The sequence below is a fragment of the Halichoerus grypus genome, chromosome 9, assembly GCF_964656455.1.
Source record: "Halichoerus grypus chromosome 9, mHalGry1.hap1.1, whole genome shotgun sequence".
Lineage (NCBI taxonomy): Eukaryota > Metazoa > Chordata > Mammalia > Carnivora > Phocidae > Halichoerus > Halichoerus grypus.
Window position 1 is genome coordinate 14,842,968 of NC_135720.1, and position 19,216 is coordinate 14,862,183.

General features: G+C 38.1%; 1 protein-coding gene across 3 annotated transcripts in view; it reads right to left on the reverse strand.

Annotated features, from left to right (window-relative positions):
- ESR1 (estrogen receptor 1) overlaps positions 1 to 19,216 on the reverse strand; it is a 361,147-nt gene that overhangs the window by 77,753 nt on the left and 264,178 nt on the right. For all 3 annotated transcript variants that reach the window (XM_036072959.2, XM_078054566.1, XM_078054567.1), the window contains one exon: positions 1,173 to 1,311. In XM_036072959.2, coding sequence (XP_035928852.1) covers positions 1,173 to 1,311 — 139 coding nt within the window. The remainder of the gene's footprint in view (positions 1 to 1,172; positions 1,312 to 19,216) is intronic.

The window sequence follows — 19,216 nt, forward strand, 5'->3', positions numbered from 1 at the left end:
TTTTTCAAAAGCTATCTAACACAAAATGACGAAACAGTAAGCAATACCTGTACAATCCTCCAGTACTTAAATAAATTTTGCTGTCACTCTGCTCCACTAGGGCTTGCCAGAGGTCAGGGGGCCTGGAGAGGGACAGGAGATGGGGAGGTAGTGGGGCGCTCCAAAGTGAAGGAATGTGGAAGGATGCATCATAGCCACCTTGGCAGCCTTAGACTGCTGAGCAAAGGCAAAGGAAGTTTGCGAGAAACAGCTAGAAGATGGTCTTTTCCCATTCAAATTGTTATGTGGCCCACAAATACTAAGTATGCCTGGAAACCAAGAGAGGCATCACTGACCCAGAAAGAGGATGAAGAACACGTGCACAGGACAGAGGCAGTATAAGTGTTGAGCCAGATAGATCTTGAATTCCAAACTTGGCTCCACCATTGGCTAGTTTGATGCGGTTTGCGAGTAGCAGAATGGCTCTGAAACTTAGCTTCTTTCTGGTCAAGTGTGAATGGTGGGCTTCCCAGTCATGCTGTGATGTTTAAAGGACATCATGTATGTAAAGCGTCAACCCAAATAAAACACATTAAATAAGGCTGCACATTTGAAAACAGAAATCTTCACTTTTGTAAATGAACAAGTAACTTTTATGAATTGATAGAACTGGGAGTGGCCTTCAGAATGCTGGTCAAATTTCCTCCTTTAGCTGATAGGAAAATTGGAGAAGGAAATGAAGAGGCTATTGTGGTTTGGATGTATGTGGGCCAAAAGAGACCTTAATTAAAGGGAGGTTATTCATTTTTTTAATGTAAGATGAAGGTAGAGTTAGAAAATTAGAGTCCATAGTTATATAGATGTGTATATATATACACATATATATACACATCTATACATACATTTTATATGTATATGTACATATGATATACAAATTATATATGTGTGTATTAGAAATAACAGAACTTCTCTGAGGATGCTCTATTATGATGCCTAGCATCATCCAGCAGAAAGTTGTCCTTAACTTTCTGTGAACTTCACTAGACTATATCTCCCATATTCACCCCTTTGTAAAGTAAATATATCTCATAAACTTCTTGGGTGCCTCACAGAGTACCAAATAAAAGAGTTTTAGGAATAAACTGGTGATTATAAAGGATATGCTTCCCCCAAGCTACAGTCAGGTCACTTACCTGTCCAGGAGCAAGTTAGGAGCAAATTGGAGCTTCCCTGGGTGCTCCATGGAGCGCCAGACAAGTCCAATCATCAGGATCTCTAGCCAGGCACATTCCAGAAGGTGGACTTGATCGTGGAGGCTCAAATCGACAAAGCCTAAAACAAGACAAGAAAACCCTGCTGACTTAAAATGAAAAGTCGTCATTACCAATGAAATGAATGCAACGAGGCATCTATTTCCTGTTAGATGGTATGGCATGTAATGGAAGCACACTGGATAGGAAAGTTAAGTAACTATTTCTAAATCTAGTATATCAATGAACAACATTAAGGTAGCAGTAAGTTTCTTGGTGCCTGAGTGTCACATCTATAGAAATATACTAATTTACACAACCCACTTGGCTTTTTATAAAGTTCTATACTTAGTGTTAAAACTTATTATCTTAGACATTGTTTTTTACTTAGACATCTCTAATAGCCCTATGTGATTACTATATTTCATTTCTGATTCAGTCGCAGATATTTAGGTATAAGAAATTTAAACTATTTGCCTTAAACCAAACAGGAATTAGAGCACAGGCAAGAGCAAAGTCACTAAATTTCTATTTCTTTGTTTCATCACTAAGCCATGCTCTTTTTTTTTCACACCATGTAAAAGAAAGTCTAATGAAATAGCATGTGTAAATAAATAACTTGGGGGAGAATGAGTCAGATGAATAAAGTTGACATTATAATTACTTCTAGTAATAAAGACTAATGTGCCCTTGTTTGATAAAGGCTTTAATAGGAGATTAAAGTTTTTCCTAATCATTACTGACAATATGGCAGATGCCTAATGATAATAATAATAACAACAACAATAAGCAAGAGGAGGAGAAGGGGAAAAGGGAAAGGAGGAAGAAGAAGAAGGATGAGGAGGAAGAAGAAGAAGCAGAGGAGGAGGAGGAAAATGGCCAACTTATTGAGCCCTTACTACAGTTTTGAAGTACTAAACAATTAGCTGACCATTTCTGATACATGGATGGGCCATCCTTACTGCTAAGTAGGTGACTAACCATATAGAGAAACCCCAACTAGAGAAAGACCTCAGAGTCTATGCCCCCTGGGAGTCATCATTCCCTAATCAAACCTCACAAATTCTATCTTTGAAGTAACACTAAAATTCTTCCTCTCCTTTCTATAGTCCCGCTGTTACTATTTTAATTTAATTCCTAAGAGTCATCTTTCTGACTTTTGTAAATCAACATAATTATTTTGAGACTTACCCATGGTCTTCCATGTATGAATAGTTGATTCTTTTTATCGCTGAGTGGTATTCCATTGTATGGAAATATACAATAAATAAATACAATTTGCTGATCCTTTCATTGGACATTTGGGTTGTTTACAGTCTGGGGCTATTACAAATAAAGCTTTTATGAGCAATCTATGTACTAATTTTTTTGTATGAACATAGGCTTTCATTTCTGGGGGGTAAATACTTAAGAGTCCAATGACTGGATCATACAGTAGGCATATATTTCACTTTTTAAGAAACTGCTAAATTGTCCATTTTATATTCTCACCAACAATAGATGAGAGCACTAGTTGCTCCACATCTCACCAATACTTGGTATGGTCAGTCTTATTTTTTTTTATTATTTAAAAAAATTTTTTAATTTAAATTCAATTTAGTTAACATATAGTGTATTATTAGTTTCAGGGGTAGAATTTCTTTTTAATTATAGATATTCTAGTAGATGTACAAAGGTATCACACTGGCTCTGTGGTTTTAATTTGCATTTCCCTAATAACTAATGGTGTTGCACATCTTTTCATGTGCTTCTAACAGATCATTATCATACATTGTATTGATGTTAATTATGCATTTATCTGTAAATTCTGCTAGGCTGCATATTCATCAGAAGCACCAGATGCATGATTCTATCAAATTCTGCTTTTTAAAACCCATATTTGTCGCACCTTCTCCTACATCAATCAACCATTCCAAGGACCATAACAGTGTAGACTTTCTCAGAACAGGTAATGGAAAAAGTGAGTTTCACTCATTTAAAGCAGGGCTTGCAAGCGGAGAAAAAATGGGTAGCTCTGTTCATTAAAAAAAAAAAAAAAAAAACCCAAAATATTAAAACACAGTGACTGGGTTTCAGGCCTCCTTGATAGAAAAAGGAACAGGTATTTGTACAACCTACAGATATTTACCTCTGGAGTACACTGGGTTAAAATGGACTAACCTTGTTCTGGAAGAAACAGCGCCTGAGGCAATAGGAAATGTTTCTTTTTCTCAATACCCAATGTCTAATGGGATAAATTGACTCCAGTGAGCAGTACTTAAAAGGAAAGCTCTCAAGGAAGTTTTAATTCTCTAAGATTTTACCCCGATCTTTTGGGTAAAGCCTCAGAATAGCAATGTAAATGGACACTGTCAATTAAGCTCACTTTCAGAAATATTAACATTCAAAAGTGATGTCTTCTGGGATGCCTGGGTGGCACAGTGGGTTGAGCGACCAACCCTCGGTTTCTGCTCAAGTCATGATCTCAGGGTCATGAGATTGAGCCCTGTGTTGGACTCCACACTCAGCATGGAGTCTGCTTGAGACTCTCTCTCTCCCTCTCCCCCTCCCCGCTACGCTCTCTCTCGCCCACTCTCTCTCTGTCTCTAAAATAAATAAACCTTTTAAAAAAGTGATGTCTTCTTTCATGACATTCACTGTTTTATATGGGAAAAAATACAATCATGTGATAATGTCATCCATGATGACACGTACACCATGCTATTCAATACCCTCCAGAAACCTCAAACACTCACACAGGATGAGATTGGGGAGTACCTTTTGAGAGAACCACAGCTGGCCACACAACCATTCAATTTTGGAAAACCAAAGGAGTATTTTCTGGTAGTAACCTTACATATTAAACTGAATCATACTTTTTAATTCTCGCTTCAAAACTTTAGTGCAGGGCACCTGGGTGGCTCAGTCGTTAAGCATCTGCCTTCGGCTCAGGTCATGATCCCGGGTCCTGGGATTGAGCCCCGAATCAGGCTCCCTGCTCCGCGGGAAGCCTGCTTCTCCCTCACCCACTCCCCCTGCTTGTGCTCCCTCTCTCCCTGTGTCTCTCTCTGTCAAATAAATAAATAAAATCTTAAAAAAAAAACACAAAACATCAGTGCTATTTAAGTCTGACACTTTTAGTGGTCTCTTGGGTGCCTCAGAAGCTCACCATAACCATTTGTACCACACAAGTCTGGTGATTATGAAATCTGTCTGAAGTATGTCTGTTAGCAATAGTTTTCAGTCTGGGTCTAGCAAAATTGCTGGGGCCTTCTGTTGAGATGATGTAGATCTCTCAAAAAGAAATAGTCTCTTTAGTTATCTTTCCCAGCTGTGCATATTGCCTTTAGACAAGGGTTATTATATCTCTTGCACAGTGCCCTTTGCAAGTTCCTGGGGCAGAGGTGGCAGTGGAGGCGCAAAGATGACTATCAATCAACCTTTCTTGATGAATGTGAAGGCCACTAAAGACTGTCCATTAAAGACTCTAAATTCATAGCCAGTGGAGATCAATAATGTACTAAATCCCAAACAAAATTATATTATCTATCAATAGACATCAAGTTTCAATCCTTAGCTTTTTCCTTATAAACAAGAGGAATGATCCAATGTGCAGTTTCAACTGGATCTGCTATAATAACATAAAGGCATTCCACAAGGCCTTTCTTGAACACTTGAAAGTGTTGCCAAAATGAAGATGGGAGGGAGAAGCATTTATGGGATATGAAGAGAGGCATCAGTGACAGATATTCTTACAGGTGACATAGTGAGAGACAATTCACCTCCCATCACTTGGGGACTCACATCTTAGTGACAGGGACGGTGACAAGGGGCCCTGGGCCTGTGGAATCCACACCAGTGGGAGAGAATGCATACCTAAAAAGTAGTAACAATAGTTTATTGAGACCAAGGGAGATCAGATGTAAGGAAATCTCATTTTTTAAAATAGAATTTTAAAAGAAAGCAAACATGGGTCTTTTCCTCTAGCCCACATTCACAGATCGAGTAATAGAGTATCTAAAGATGGAATATCCTGGAAGACAGAAATGTCTCACCTCCTACTCCCCACCCACTAGGTGGGCAGGGATCTAATGAAGTTGAGGGAGGTCTCTTTCACAGAGAAATAACCCCTTATGCATACAACTGACTCATTATCTCTAGCTTCATCACCGCATAAATACATTCCTGCCTTCTGTCCTCCATTATAAAATAACTGTTTTTCCTCCAAGATTTTTATCTTAGTTTTAACTGTGAAAGGACCTCATGGCATGTCCTCCTCTTTCCCTTGGGCCTCATGAGACCCTAACCCCTCTTCCCCACTCTGTTGGAGCCTGCCAGACAAATTACTTAATTTGCCTTGGCACACAGGAAATCCTTCAAGCCTCACCCTCCCTTATGGGGTATGACGTGGCTCTTAGAAATGACATTGAAAAGTGTGCTGAGATTCTTAGGCAAAATGACTATTATAATATGAATGCTTGTGAAGTTCTGCACTGCAGTGGGGTAAAAGGTAAATCACAGTGGCTCTTCAGGATAAGGATGAGGAAAAATAAGCACTATGGTAATTATATTTCTTATTTCCATGGGATAAATCTATAGAGAGGCAAAGTGAGGAAGAAACCTTGCGGAAGAAAAAAAGCAACTAGAAACCAGGTGGTTGGTTCCCTTAGTAAATCCACTGGAAAAAATATTAGTTTCCTGACCTTCAGAAAAAATTAATCATGTTCTCAGTCATATGATGACCCCAATGTTCTCCAAAATGTCACTTATGAAATTGCCTATTAAATGCTTTTTGTATTGCTTTAACTCAATGGGAGAAGATTTAAATAATTCATCTCTTCCTCTCGATGCCAAAGACTCAGTGAAGAAGGAGAAGATGAAGAAGAATGAGAAGGAGGAGGAAGAGGAGGGGAAGAAGGAGATGAGGAGGAGAAGAAAGGGGGGAGCAGAAGAATGGAACATGAGACTTTAGCATAAAGACAGCTACAAGCTGAACAAAATTGGGGATTTCTGGGAGAAAGCCTACAGAACAGATAATACCAGAGGAACCTAGATCCCAGTTCAAATGCTGAGCAGTCTTCATGCCCTCCATTTGTAATATTTTTTCTTTTTTCTCCAGAAAATGGTCACTTGATATCATACTATGGACATGTACCCCATGATATGACCTCCTGCCTCCAAATAAAATCTTAGATCCTCTTTTTATGCAGTCCCATTATAGAGAGACCCATTAAAACTGTGATTTCCATTCTATAACTCTTTAAGCATATCCAATAATATACAAGTACTGAAAAAGTTTTAAGAAATGAGCTGAACCCATTTAAACAATTTCATGCACCACTCTTACCAAATATATAGCACTGTTACAAAGTAAAATAAATGGCAACAGATCATCAGTTGTTTAGAAATATTGAATGACAATGCAAGAACATGGGCCTCCTCCCCAGCCTACCCTACATCACTATGTCTGTGTGTATTCCGGCTTTCCTCTGCTATAATAAAGGGAAGTGTGCAGAGGCCCCCCTCTGGTACAATATCACTTATCCAACATTCTTATGCAATCACCATACTAATAGACACCCACCTTGCCAATACCGAGCTGACACTTTCTTGAGGCTACAACAGCCCTCAATTCTCAGGCCCGATTACGAGGTATTTCCAACATGGGATTTTTTTTATTATGGGGAGGGTACACCCCCCTCCCATCCTCCCAATGGAATGAAGAGGAGAGAAATAATGAAAAGAGTATGAGCTGAAAAGTCAAGTAGACCTGGCTTGAAGTTCTTCTGCGGCCTACAGCCAGTTACTTAAGATCTCTGAAAGCTCTTCCCATCTGTAAAATGCAGATGGACTGACCTACCACTTCGGGTTATTGTAAAAATTAAGGAGTTGGCAGATGTCCCAGAGTACCAGAGTCCTACTCAGTGAATATTCGTTCTCCTTCTTATTCATCCCAATAGGCCTGGAACTTCTTCCTAATAGAAGGGAACATGACTTTTGCAAAGCACCAAGAGAAATGTTTTGTTTCAAAATATTTTAGATTTAGAGCTTCAAACTTAAATTGGGCACTTTGTGTTTGCCCTAAGTCATGTTGTGTTTTCTGTTTATATTTTTCTTTTTATTTATATACAAAAATAACCTAATAAAAAGGATAAAAGACTTCCTGGACATCAAACAGCTCTTACAAAACAACGTTTTCATGATTTAAAAGTGGAGGGAACAAGAGCATGTGGATTATATTTCTCCTAAAATACATATGCAAAGAAATGAGAAAAGAAAGCACATCTGGGGTTTTATTACACTCAAAGCATTTCAAGATGTTTAGCAAATCCAGAATGCAGCTGTATTTGTACACCCCAATAAATGGTCAATGGTTTTCTACTGAACTCAGCAGACTTCCACACTGTGTTTGCTGCTCCTTATTTGCCTTGAGATAGAACAAAACTTGCCCTGTGGTGACGACCTCCCTTGGGAAATAAAACAGCGTTCTCGAGGCAATACTCAGCAATAAAAACCAGTGGTAAGTGAAGAACTGAATGTGACAAATTTGATATTTTAAAAATATGTCACATTTAGCATAGTTGATAGCCAATTAATTTGAGTTGAGGTTGAAGAATTCAGGGCAGAGTTTTTAAAGTAAACAAAAGTAGTGCTTTTTAAATGAATGGTGTATATCTCAAATGCCCCTTATTAAGATGACTATAGTTTGAAAGAATTACAGATGATGAGGTCATGATATCTATATATATCCACAAACTTTCCAATCTTGACTCTGTAGCCTGACAAGGGTACCATGTTTTGACATAATATAATGAAGACATTTATGACATCATTACCAATTCAACTATGGTTGGGGTTTTTTTTAAAGATTTATTTGAGAGAGAGAAAGCATGTGCACAGGATGGGGGGGGAGTGCAGAGGGAGAGAGAAAATCTCAAGCAGACTCCCTGCTGAGCATGGGGCTTAATCCCAGGACCCTGAGATCATGACCTGAGCTGGAATCAAGGGTCAGACACTTAATCGACCAAGCCACCCAGGCACCCCAACCATTGTTGGGCTTTAACCACCATCCCCCACACCATATACACCCATTATAACGCTCCTTTGAAAAATTATTAGACTTACCCATGGAAATGTATTCAGACTTCAAAAATTTTCTAGCATTTTTTTCCCTGCTCTGGACATTAGGCTAGATTTTTTTTTTTTTTTTTTTTTTTTTTTTTACAGTAGGTTCTATGTCCAGTGTGGGGCTTGAACTCAGGACCCTGATTAAGAGTTGCATGTTCTACCGGCTGAGCCATCCAGGTGCCCCCTGGACTTTAGGCCAGATTTATTGTTTAGTCATCATAAACACTTCTAGGTATGGATTTGTGTGTGCCATAGCTTATGGTTACATTTTACTTACCTGCCAATATTTGATTATGTTTTACACATCAACACATAGGATATGAAAAAAGTATATGGAAATAAATTGTGTCTGATCTAGAGAGGTAATTATAGAACTTCTCTGATTAGCAAAAAAAGTAGAGCTACATTGAAAAGCACCTCAAGATCTTAAGGTTTAGAATTATATATTGTATCATATGTAAAATAGTTATAACACAAAGAAGGAAATTATTCTTGGCCTTAAATAGGAGCTTCATAAAATATTTCCCTGAACTTTTATTTAGCAGTTTTGTTGATGACACAGTTTTAAATGGCCAGATACATATTTTCTTATTTTTCTAAGGCTGGATAGATCTTAATTCTGATCACAGCATTGTGAAATTGTGAATATTTTCTTTTTAAAAATTATGTTCTCAGTTTTGAATATATCATTGCATCTTTGGGAAAGGGATAGATGAAGCTATTGGGCTATGTCCCTTATATAAGCATTCATTTATTCTGCAAATTTCTCTCTAAATTTAATAATAAGAAAAGGTTTTCTTCTCCTAAAGAATTGATGTGTTCCTTTTGTTGGAAAGTAAGAACAACAGGGCTTACTTCAGACTGTATGAAGCCCTATGTCAGGAAGCACAGACATAAATACAACATCCAAAGGCAATAATAATTTTACCTGTTTCCTGGGAAAATGACTGCCTTACTTTTGACTGTACTATTGAATTACAAGGTACCTCATATCAGACTTTGCCAAGTAGATAGAGGAATAAATCATTAAAATATATGTTTGTTTCCACACACACATAACTATCCCCCTTTTTTTCTTTCTATTCAACAAAAAATATGTGATGACAGATAAGGAAGTGGTTTGTTAGGAGAAAAGAATTAATCTCACAACTATATCTGACTCCAAAAAGAAAAATAAGTCAAGACTTTCAGATATCAGGATTAGACTTGGGGATCAAAAAAAAATGTCCCTCAGAGAAAACAAAGCAGATGGCAACTCTATCTTGTTACCAACCCCATCTGTATTACACTCAGAGCCTTGGTTTATGAAGAGATGGTTGTCATGACAATAAGCATTTGAGAAGAGTTCTGGAGAAGCTTATGGATTTAAGAGTGTCTCCTAGCTTCCCAATTTTTGAAGCACACACAAAAAAACCATTCCCTCCGTCCACCAAATAAACAATTCTATTACTTCTTGTATTGGCTACAATTATTCTCTATTGACAGTATACATTTTTTGTACTCTCTCATGTCAAAATCCTCCTTGGAGGGACAGAAAAGCTCTTTACTCTGATACAGCACAGCTTGAAGGTAAACTAGTCTTTTATTTTTATTCAGCAAGGGCAATGGTATTAACTACAACTTAATTTTTTTTCCTTACCAGCTCAGAAAAAAAAACCAATTTCGGCTTAAATGAAGAAGGGGGGAAAAAAGTAAAAGAAATTATTTTCCAGTTTCTGAGAGTAGATTGCAAACTAAAGAAGGAAAAAATTAATAAACTATAAAGTAAAGTACTTAAGCTTGTCCTTTGACGTGCTTGGCAAATGCACAGGAAGGCCAGCACTGTGGGGCGGCGCTGGGTTCGCTCATGAAGAGCATGGATTGGCTGTGTTTGAAAAGTCAACAAGCACTTGTACCTTGGAACATACATTTTTTCCTATCTACCTAGAAGCAGACCTACAGAGGCATTTCAAATACTATTGTCATCAGTCTGAGTTTTCCAGATAACTGTATGTTCCCGGGAAACACTACAAATGTCAACACAAACACTGAGAGGGAAGCAGACAATTCTTTTTAAGCAAGTCCCCTAAACAAATGGACAATGATGATTTCCTCCTCCTACCTGCTCCCTGCCTAAGCCCCTTAGTGAAACCAAAATTGATGATTATCTTACAGTCTTAGGGAGTGTTTTCTGACATACACACACACACACATACACACATTTGCTAGAGGAACACCCATTATTGCTGATGACCCAGGGACATCTAGTTCTAGAATGAATTAGGAGCAAAAAAGAGGCTTATTCTCTCATTGTTTTTACTTAAATTCAGAATATTAAAATGGGAGTCTTCCAAGGCAAAATCACCAAGAAGTAACAGAAATGCTGAGTAGCAAATCATATAACAACACTGCCTCTGAGAAACCAGAGGATAAGGCACAGGACCCCATTCCAAGAACGGATAGGCAGTCCCAAGTCTGAGGTCAGTGGGGACCTGAGAGTCTCACAAGCACACGGGGGATTTATTTAGAAAAGTGTGCTTCCTCCTTTCCAGTCTTCCTCACAGCTCCCCACCTCTCACATTCTTGCCATTAACCTACACAAATTTCAGCCCCAAAGAGAACAAACAACAAAATAAAGGAAAAAGAATCATTTCAGCCTCCATCCCAGATCTGAAGTCAGTTATCACTGACCTTAATTAAACCACTGTAGAGAGAGCCCATAAAGAAATTAGAGAACCAGAGACTATTTTCCTTTAACCCATGATGGATCCTTTTATAACCACAGCAGATCTTTCTAGGCCATTAAATAACCATGCTAAAAATAAGGTGGGTAGTTAGGAGAACCTATAAGAGAGATTCTCTAAATGCTAATTACCTTCAAAGCAAGAACTATTTCATTTCTTAGTTCAACACAGCCCTTGGCTTGGTATTGGGTTCCATCAACAATGTTGACTCCCTATGGATTACAACAGGAACTACAACAATATTTCCTAATAAAAATAAATAGTAACTGTATTAGTTTTGTAGAGCTGCTATAACAAAGTACCACAAACTGGGGAGCTTAAAAAAAAACAAAAAACAGAAATCAGGAAACAACAGTTCTGGAGGCCGGAAGTCTGAAATCAAAAGTCAGCTGGGCCATGCTTTCTCCAAAGATGCTAGGGAAGACTCTGTTCTATGTCTTTCTCTTAGCTTCTGGTGTTGCTGGCAATCCTTGGCATTCCTTGGCTTACAGATTCATCATTCCAATCTCTGCCTCCATCATCACGTGATGTTCTCTGTGTGTCTTTGTATCTGTTCTCTTTTTATAAAGACTCCAGTCGTATTGGATTAGGGCCCACACTAACTGAATATGATCTCATTTTAACTTGATTACATCTGTAAAGACTACTTCTAAGTAAGGTCACATTCACAGGTACTAGAGGTTAGGACTTCAACATATCTTTTGGGGAGATGCAATTTAACCCACAACGATAACAAACTGTAAACACTGCACCTCTTACATGGTCATGCTCAACATGCACTAAATACTATTGAGCATCTCCAATATACATAAACCCAGCATGAGGCTGGGTATTGTGAATACAGAGATGGGACAACATTCTCATTCTCAAAAAGGTCATAGTCTATAAAAGAATCAAGAAAAATATCATAATACAGTAATGACATGTGTTGAGTGCCAACATAAGGAAAATATCTGAGCAGTGGGCACCTTTAATCTTTGAAGCTAGAGAAAAGGTGATTCCTGGGGCGCCTGGGTGGCTCAGTCGTTAAGCGTCTGCCTTGGGCTCTGGTCATGATCCCAGGGTCCTGGGATCGAGCTCCGCATCAGGCTCCCTGCTCAGCGGGAAGCCTGCTTCTCCCTCTCCCACTCCCCCTACTTGTGTTCCCTCTCTGGCTGTGTCTCTATGTCAAATAAATAAATAAAATCTTTAAAAAAAAGAAAGAAAGAAAGAAAGAAAAGGTGATTCCTTAGGCTACAACATATGCTTTCCCCTCTTCCCAGTACACTCTTATTTAATGACTTCAACTCTCTCAGCAACAAGATTAAGTTCTTATTCCTACAGTAGCTCTTCTCTGTATCAGTGCTTATTTGCAAATTCATCTCTCTCATGGGACTGGAAACAGACTGAGCACAAAAACTATGTCTTGATGACATTATACCTGCAGTACTTAATGTCATACCTGGCTGAGAAAAAGCCCTTAAATAAATATTTGTCAAATAAACAGGGGGGAATAGGTAAATAAATGAATGAGATAAAATGAGTGTAAATGAATTATCTTCTGCAATTTGAAGGACTTCCTGGAAGAAGATCTCCAGTTTCTCAGTGAAGCAGAGGTGAGAAGAATAAGGAAGTGACAGGGTAGGATGTTAGAAGAGTATAGTGGAGGACTGAACACAATGGAGGACTGAACATAGTGGAGGACTGAGACGGTTGCTGTGGAAATAGGAGGAAGGCAAGAGCAAGAGGAATTGTGAGAGAGAGAGAGAGAGACCAAAAGAGAGAAAGAGACAGAATGCACTGGACTGGCAAGTAGAATATTTGGGAAACCGCTGTTGGACTATCCAATCTAACTAAAAATCAGTCTAAATATGATCATAGAACAAAATATTAATGTATCTTTCCCTTTAACCGGAAAATTGTCCTTTTGAATATAATGTCACTTACATCCTAAAAATTCAGTATAATCTATGTGTAGACCCAATTTTTTAAGGAGCAAAAGAATGAAGCATGGAGCACTGGGTGTTATACGAAAACAATGAATCATGGATCACTGTATCAAAAACTAATGATGTATTGTATGGTGACTAACATACATAATAAAATAAAATTTAAAAAAATTAAAAAATAAAAAATACCCAATGTATTTTTTCCTACAAAGAAAAAGAAAAGTATTTAGTAACATTCCTAAATACAGTACTCATTGGAGTACTTAAAAGCATGAATTAATTACAGAAAAATTAATTGCTTCATTCTTTGGAACACCTACTATGTGTCAAGCATATATTGATGTTAGGGACAAAAAAATTTAATGTCTTGGTCTCTGACATCAAAGCTAAGAGAGAAGAACAGTCCAATTAAAAAATGATTGGAAAACAGTATCTAAGACCACATTGGAAGACTATCCAGGATTCACTGCACACAGGACTGGCACCTAATCCAGAGATGTAAGACTTCCTCAGATTTCTAATTCACATCTCCATAGAATACTTGATGGAAAAGGAGGCAATGTGACAGAGGGACCAGAGGTATGGCATGACCCTGAAACTGTCCCTACACCAGACATGCAGGGATATAGAACTTAGAGGGAGGAAGGAGTGGTCAGAAATGTGGCTGTAGAAGGAAGAAGGAGCCAGGGGGTGCTCAGAAGTTCTGGCTTCAGCCTTGAGGCAAAGAGATACCACTGAAACATTTTAAAAATAGGAGTCTTAGCTAGGGTGATGGCAAGGAGAATGAATAGAGACTAATTGCTGAGATATCAAGGAAGGAGAATCAACTGAATTTAACAAATGAGGGATGAAAAGAGGGGGAGGAGTCAAGGATCTCTAAAGTGTCTGGCCGGTGTGATTGGCCACGGTGATGGGCATACATAAGGAAGAGAAGGCTCATGGGGATGGCAGTGAGCACCAGCTTGAATATGTTTCATCTAAACTTCCTGAGGAGCAAGGATGGAGAAAAGTCTAGTAGATTGCTGAAGTAAGGCTATAAAGCCAAGAGGCCTGGGGCAGCCTCAAGTCACAGATTGGGTATGATCAGGAAAGAGGTAAAAACTGAAATCATTGGGGATGGGTGGTACCACTTAGAAGGGGTATGCAGAGAGAAAAGAGGCAAAGATGTGATGAAAAATGCCAATGCATCAAAATAATAACCATTTTTTTCATACTGAAAACAATGACTTTGTTACTTTAACTTAAAAAATAAAATCTTTTTTGTTCAGAGACTATTTCTAAAGTAAATAATAATAATAATGATAATAATAATACAGCATGGGTCTGGCATGTGCTATCCTTTCTTTGTACTTATTACATCCAACGCCGTTAAATAGAAGTTCAAAAAAGGAAAAATAAACATCTGTTAACCACTGATTCTGAAAAGGATCAACTCTGGCCACATCTGTGGCTTTTTGTCAAAATACCTTCAATAATAAGAATTCATAAATGGCATAAAATACATTATTTCATGATCATTCCCACTTTGGGTGATGCAACACTTCTACTTTCTCAAAATAGGAGATTAACTTCAGAAGATCACCTACATTCCTCCTCTTGAATCCAGAGGAGGTCCTGAGGGGATACAGGGTCCCAGCTCTGAGCAGCCTCATGCAGCTGGAAGCCTGAGTTTGTGTTCTCCCTCCCCACTGGCCCTCTGAAGGTGCACTTAAGTGGCAAATGCAGCCTCGCCTTAGCAATGATGTCACTTCATGCCTCGCAGCCGACCTTGCACCAGCTTCCTCTTTGAGGGGAGCTGAATGTCGCTGAGCTGCCCCGATGGGTGCCAGCCTTGGAGCTGGCCATGCCCTCCCCGGAGGGGAGCAAGGAGAGCCACTGGGACAGTTTTTTCTCACAAAGCTGGCAAGCAAGATGACAGCATGGAATAAAATTTGAAGAAAATAAAACTTAAAATTACTTTGTCTATTTTGAGTTCTTGGAAATAAAAGAATGTGGAACAGAATTATTTTTTTCTTCTTAAACAGAAGTTGTCTTTATTTTTATAAATTAAAATTAAAGAGAATATCCATAATTTTGGATTAGTCAGATTTCCAACCTACATTACATTGTCAAAAAACCAAAGGGAAGAACTTTCTCTATCATCTATCTATCTATCTATCTATCTATCTATCTATCTGGTCTTTCTCTTCCTACCACCTATGAAGCAGTTAGGAAATTCTCTAGGGAACAATGGCCTAAAATTCCTCATCACACTTTCAATATCTCTAGTGCTATAGTCAGCTTCTCAAATCAGCTTCCAATACAGAAAGAGGAATTAAGCCAGAATTGGAAATGGACATGAAGGTGGTTCCTTTGATTCACAGAAATTGTGCTTATCAGCACGAACCTATCTTACATTTAGCAGTGAAAATATACTTTGTCTTCAAGGTTGCAAAATCTCTTGTTCTAAGTATTTCAGACTACAAATAAGAAAATCTTAAGATCATTAAAAAAACAAAACAACCTCCTCCCAACACACACACACAAACAAACCAATAGCACATATACCACATTAGAAGCAAAGTTTAGGAATATTTGGCAAGGCAGAGGAATAGATACCTTTTCTTGGATATGAGGACATACAGGTGCCATCACTGAAACGACATATATTCTTATTCTCTCTCATGATGACAAGATTAGTGATGGTCCAAGAAGAGAATGGGCTTAATCCAAGAAGTCACTGACTGGGTTCCAGTTTGCTCAGGCAATGCTGGAGTGAAGAAAAGCATGAGCAGAAAAGTACCACGTTCCAGGAAGACCTAATTATGTTTCACATTTGTATAAAGACAAAAATGTCTGTTGGCTACCTTCTTAGAGTTCCATGTTTTTCAATAGGATTTTTAACGTTTCAAATGTAGAATGAGTTATGAAGATGCAGGGTGTGAGGGGAGAGATAATGGGTTTTGCTGACAATGGATTTGCCACTTACTAGGTACATGACCTTGGGTGAATTATTTCATCTCTGGTGCCTAGCACAGTGCCTCTCTTGATGTATGATCTGTGAATATTTTTTGAATGAATGAATTGCCCTGGGCTTCACAGTTACTTTATCTACAAAGTCAGAATGATAATAATAGCCCTGTAATATGTTATGATGAAAACTTAAAAGTATATAAAGAACCTATCATATTGCTTAGAAAATACTGGTGGTCAACAAATAAATGGTTGCTGCCATTGCTTTAGTTCCTTTTTGTTTTTTTTCCAAAGATTTTATTTTTTTAAGTAATCTCTACATCCAACATGGGGCTCTAAACCCAAGATCAAGAGTCGCATGCTGTATCGACCGAGCCACCCAGGCATCCCACTCTACTTCCTTTTTAATAATAAAAGTGCCAAATATTATGCAGATGACAAATTTTCTTCCCATACCCTGACCATGAGTTTCACCATCTACAATGCATAGCTTCATATACAGTTATGACAGAGTTCTTAAACATCTTTGTTCAATTTGGAAGTCTGAAGTCTATGGACCCCTTCTCAGAATAAGGTTCTGAATTCATGAAATAAAATATTTAAAAATCACGGGATAAAACCAATTATACTGAAACCCAGTTCTTTTTAAGAACTTGGTGTGTCTATGGATGCCAAGTTAAGAACCCCTCACAGGGGAAGGATGGAAATCAGTGACTTCCCAGGTGATCAAGGGCTGCTGGTATTTTCACGCACATCACATTACAATAGGGGTCTCCTCGCCCTTTCCTCCACTTTTCTTGGAATGCTCTCATAAAACTATTGAAAAAGAAAGAGAATATTATTAACTATTGGGAATGCTGTCTACATATGAGACAAGGAGATCTTGGGGGGAAAATGTTGTAATACAGACCTAGTAAAACAATAGCAGTTAAACTGCTATTTAAGAGCACACACAGGAGTTGGCCTTAATGACTCACTTTCAATGACTTACTTCATAAGCTATTAAGAGAAATTATTAATATCCTTACTTAACTAAAGAATGTCTGTGAAAATTCATCAGGACTTGAAGACTGAAGAGAAATGGCAAGTCCTAAAATAAAGAGATTATTAATTTAATGAATTCTAAAATGACTTTGAGATGTCAAAAAAATATTTTATTTACTCTTAAGAGATAGCAAACCTGTTAATAAGGAGCTATGCATGAAATAGACAGGTAAAACCTCAAAAAGATACACTTCTCACCTTTCAAATCTCTCATAAAGATTTGTCAGATATGTGGGGTTTTGTCTGGTGCCTGACCATATATGGCCAGCTGAGGACTGGCCAGGAGGAGTAGGACACCCACTCTACCATTAGCTTCGACATGACCATTATGAGGGGTGGTCATAATGGATAAAGTAAGAACTGTCCACGCAGTTCACTTCAAATAACTTCTATGTATTATTTCCAAGGCATCTTAGATACCAATAAAAGTCAAATTTTAAGACTAGAAATTGATAGCAAAGCCAAATCATCTCAAAGGCATACAGCTCTGTGAAAGTATTCTACTTTGGATAGAAGAAGAATGTGAAAAACACCTATACTTCTGAATGTGAGCTGATAGGAAGAAAACCGATCTTAATCATAAATACATGGAGAATCCTAGATCATATGGGAATTGATTACACTTACTTACACAGACCAGTTATACTGACTCTATCTGGAGTCTGCAGGACGGTGTATGATTAATGACATGCTTTCAGAAAACTGTGATTTGTTGGTTGCTTGAAAAAGATCTCTGATTCTTTTTCTCAGCCTTTCTCCAGTTCTGGAAGATACACTACCCCTCCGATGTATAACTTAGTGGGTCAGTTCTAATTGTGGACTTACTAGAGAGGAAGATGCAGACTCACTCATCTTTGCTCTCCCCAAAGAATTCAAAACTGTGCTTTTCACAATACTGATATTCGAAAAGATTCTGAGTGAATATTTGTAGGGAGCTGAAAAAGAAACAAACTCATGCTGATTTTATCGGCAACTATAATAACCTAATGGCATCATCTCTTAAGCTGGGCCTCATTACCTTTGTATGTAAACGGCATACTTACACATAAATTTTACCTAAACATTTAACATCCTCCCCAAATTGGGATACTTCAGAGAAATAACAAAGATAAAGAGACAAAGAAAAGTCCTCACTACATGGAAATATCTAAAAGAAATAGATCGAAAGTAAGTAATTTTCCTAATAACAAAATCCTAACAAATGACAAGAAGGGCGAGGAATGCTCTGACCACTTCTGGAAGGCTTCAGGGACACTTCCAAGTGCTCTTTCCCTGCCCTTGGCTCTCAGTGGCTAGTTTTCTAATCTTTTTGGGATGATGGCATCTCTAAAGCTTTTCCAATCCCTTTTACTCCATTTCTTTTATTTGCATGGTTTCCTCTTCTGCTACTCCGTCATCCAACGGAGTTTCAGCAAAGTGAACATGATTTAAATTTTGAACTCTAAAAAAATTTCAAATCACTTTTGCCCTGCTAAGGAGGGGAAGAATGAAGGGGGGGAAATCGGAGGGGGAGAAGAACCATGAGAGACGATGGACTCTGAAAAACAAACTGAGGGTTCTAGAGGGGAGGGGGGTGGGAGGATGGGTTAGCCTGGTGATGGGTATTGAGGAGGGCACGTTCTGCATGGAGCACTGGTGTTATGCACAAACAGTGAATCATGGAACACTATATCTAAAACTAATGATGTAATGTATGGGGATTAACATAACAATAAAAAAATTAAAACAAAACAAAACAAAACTTTTGCCCTGCTAAAAACATAGTCAGTGTCTAGAAAGAGGCAGAAAGTGGCACAATGGTTTGTTGAAAAATAACTCAGGTTCTTGGACCCATCAGCTTCCAGCAATCATAGCTACTCTGCACATTATTTCTCAGGGCATAGTTTTATCCTGATGCATCAGTATTAACAGTTGTAATGGGTTATACTTGTCCTCCTCAAGTTCCTACAACTATAATGTTAACCCTCTGGCATACTTTGTGTCTTCTGTCTCATTTTGCAATCCCAGGACTGAGGTTGAAAAAAAAAAAACATTCTTTTAAAATTTTAAGTGTAAAAAGCATCTTAAATTCCCTAAGCCTGCTACAGAACAAGAAATGATGTATGCTGAGCACAAGGGTTTGTGTGTATAGTTACCTAATGCCTAATTTCTATATCTTGAATGATCTACCACAGATCCCTTCATTTAGGAGTTGATTAGTAAATTATATGTTAACTGAATGGATGAAACAATA